Below are 2,914 nucleotides of genomic sequence, written 5' to 3'. Positions count from 1 at the left end.
CTATCCAACTATCTATCCGTCCGTCTATTCAACTATCAACTATCTATGCATTTATTTAATCGCCGACTCAATCACATTTCGTTCAACGAAACCCCTATTTTTAACAATACATTTTGCCCCTCTGAAGTCGATAGAATGATCACTTAAACTGGAATGTAAATACACTGGAGTGCTGGACTGTACGAATAGCATATGAATGTTGTTTTAAGCGTGAGGAAAGAGATTTACCTGTCTGGCCGATGTAAACACATGCACACTCATTACAAGGGATGGAGTACACACAACCTGCTACAGACGAGGACGAGTTCTTAATTAGCATGGACTTAACTTTAATATTATTTTTGAACACTGGGTTAATATTAAGGTTTTTCAAGGCTGAGGCAAGATTTTCTAGTCCATCAAAATATAGTAATACCATCGAGATTTTTAGTTCTGGTTTAGACTTGGGAGCAAGTTTGTAGAACGTCCTTTTTGCTTGACCAAATGTGACATCCAAGAAAGATTTTGGATATTTTACCCTTGCATATTTCATATAATTTAGTTATTTCATCATCAAAATATTCCGGGCTGCAAACTCTCAGGGCTCTGAGAAACATTCCTGAAAACACTGCCCGCTTAACCTGATTATGATGATGAGAGTAATAATGAACATACGAGCACACATTGGTATTCATATAGTTTCAAATTCCTATACACATGGAATTTGAAACTCCTACCGACTCTATGACCGACTCTACTGACTCTATGAATCATGATGTCTAAAAGAGGCAGAACACCATTCCCTTCATTCTCACTTGAGAATCTAATTGACGGAACCAGCGAATTAAGCTGATTGAGAAACTCTCAAGAGGAGGTAGACAGCAAAGGAAGGAACACTTACCGTAGAGTAGACGGCGCAGGCGAAGCTCCCTCGCCGAACTGATCGCCAGCAGCAACAGGAGTTGAGGATCGCCATGATACCTCCTGTGTGGCACACCTGACTTGTCACGTGTGGTCTCCACACCTGTTCACTACACCTGTTATCCCGAACGGTCACACACCTGTTCACCGCCACTCAAACTATCGTCTTGCGAAACACTGAATTTTCATCTGTATGTCTAAACAATTTTTTTCCTTACTTATCTTTATATAATGTTGAAAACTTAATACAACATTTATTTAAATTTTCCTCTTATACACATATTTATATTTTCTCTCACGAAGGGTTCACTTTGTCGATTTTGAGAATTATTTAAAATTTCACTCCTAGGAAAATTTGAAAGAAGATTAGATTAAATATTCAACTGACAGTAGATTTTTTTATTTCATATTACGGTAAGTCCTAATAACGAGGCTGAAGAGTTCATATCCAACCCACACACCTGACACCCAACAAACACCTCTGACTCCCAACCCACACATCTGACTCCCAACCCACACATCTGACTCCCAACCCACACACCTGACTCCCAACATACACATCTGACTCCCAACCCACACATCTGACTCCCAACCCACACACCTGACACCCTCCCCACACATCTGACACCCAACTCACACATCTGACACTCAACCCACACATCTGACTCCCAACCCACACATCTGACACCAAACCCACACATTTGACTCCCAACCCACACATCTAACACCCAACCCACAACTGACTCCCAACCCACACATCTGACTCCCAACCCACACATCTGACTCCCAACCCACACATCTGACTCCCAACCCACACATCTGACTCCCAACCCACACATCTGACTCCCAACCCACACATTTGACTCCTAACCCACACATCTGACTCCCAACCCACACATCTGACACCAAACCCACACATTTGACTCCCAACCCACACATCTAACACCCAACCCACAACTGACTCCTAACCCACACATCTGACACCCAACCCACACATCTGACTCCCAACCCACACATCTAACACCCAACCCACAACTGACTCCCAACCCACACATCTGACTCCCAACCCACACATCTGACTCCCAACCCACACATCTGACTCCCAACCCACACATCTGACTCCCAACCCACACATCTGACTCCCAACCCACACATCTGACTCCCAACCCACACATCTGACTCCCAACCCACACATCTGACTCCCAACCCACACATTTGACTCCTAACCCACACATCTGACACCCAACCCACACATTTGACTCCTAACCCACACATCTGACTCCCAACCCACACCACTGACACCCAACCCATTCAACTTTCAACACAGCAGAGCATAGAGCCGTCAGCCCCATGGTGGACAACACAGCAGTGCACAGAGCCGTCAGCCCCCTGGTGGACAACATAGCAGAGCACAGAGCCGTCAGCCCCCTGGTGGACAACACAGCAGAGCACAGAGCCGTCAGCCCCCTGGTGGACAACACAGCAGAACACAGAGCCGTCAGCCCCCTGGTGGACAACACAGCAGAGCACAGAGCCGTCAGCCCCCTGGTGGACAACACAGCAGAGCACAGAGCTGTCAGCCCCCTGGTGGACAACACAGCAGAGCACAGAGCCGTCAGCCCCCTGGTGAACAACACAGCAGAACACAGAGCCGTCAGCCCTCTGGTGGACAACACAGCAGAACACAGAGCCGTCAGCCCCCTGGTGGACAACACAGCAGAGCACAGAGCCGTCAGCCCCCTGGTGGACAACACAGCAGAACACAGAGCCGTCAGCCCCCTGGTGGACAACACAGCAGAACACAGAGCCGTCAGCCCCCTGGTGGACAACATAGCAGAGCACAGAGCCGTCAGCCCCCTGGTGGACAACACAGCAGAACACAGAGCCGTCAGCCCCCTGGTGGACAACACAGCAGAACACAGAGCCGTCAGCCCCCTGGTGGACAACACAGCAGAACACAGAGCCGTCAGCCCCCTGGTGGACAACACAGCAGAACACACTGCCGTCAGCCCCC

General features: G+C 48.2%; 1 protein-coding gene across 1 annotated transcript in view; it reads right to left on the bottom strand.

Annotated features, from left to right (window-relative positions):
• The window catches only part of LOC138356779 (uncharacterized), a 1,086,029-nt gene extending 1,084,819 nt beyond the window's left edge, over positions 1-1,210 (bottom strand). The window contains exon 1 of the mRNA XM_069313100.1: positions 881-1,210. Coding sequence (XP_069169201.1) covers positions 881-955 — 75 coding nt within the window. The 5' untranslated portion in view covers positions 956-1,210. The remainder of the gene's footprint in view (positions 1-880) is intronic.
• Positions 1,211-2,914: the final 1,704 nt, after the last annotated feature.

This window comes from Procambarus clarkii, chromosome 74 (genome assembly GCF_040958095.1).
Source record: "Procambarus clarkii isolate CNS0578487 chromosome 74, FALCON_Pclarkii_2.0, whole genome shotgun sequence".
Taxonomy (NCBI): Eukaryota; Metazoa; Arthropoda; class Malacostraca; order Decapoda; family Cambaridae; genus Procambarus; species Procambarus clarkii.
The sequence above is the reverse complement of the archived record's forward strand: the minus strand, read 5'-3'. Positions and strand labels throughout refer to the sequence as shown.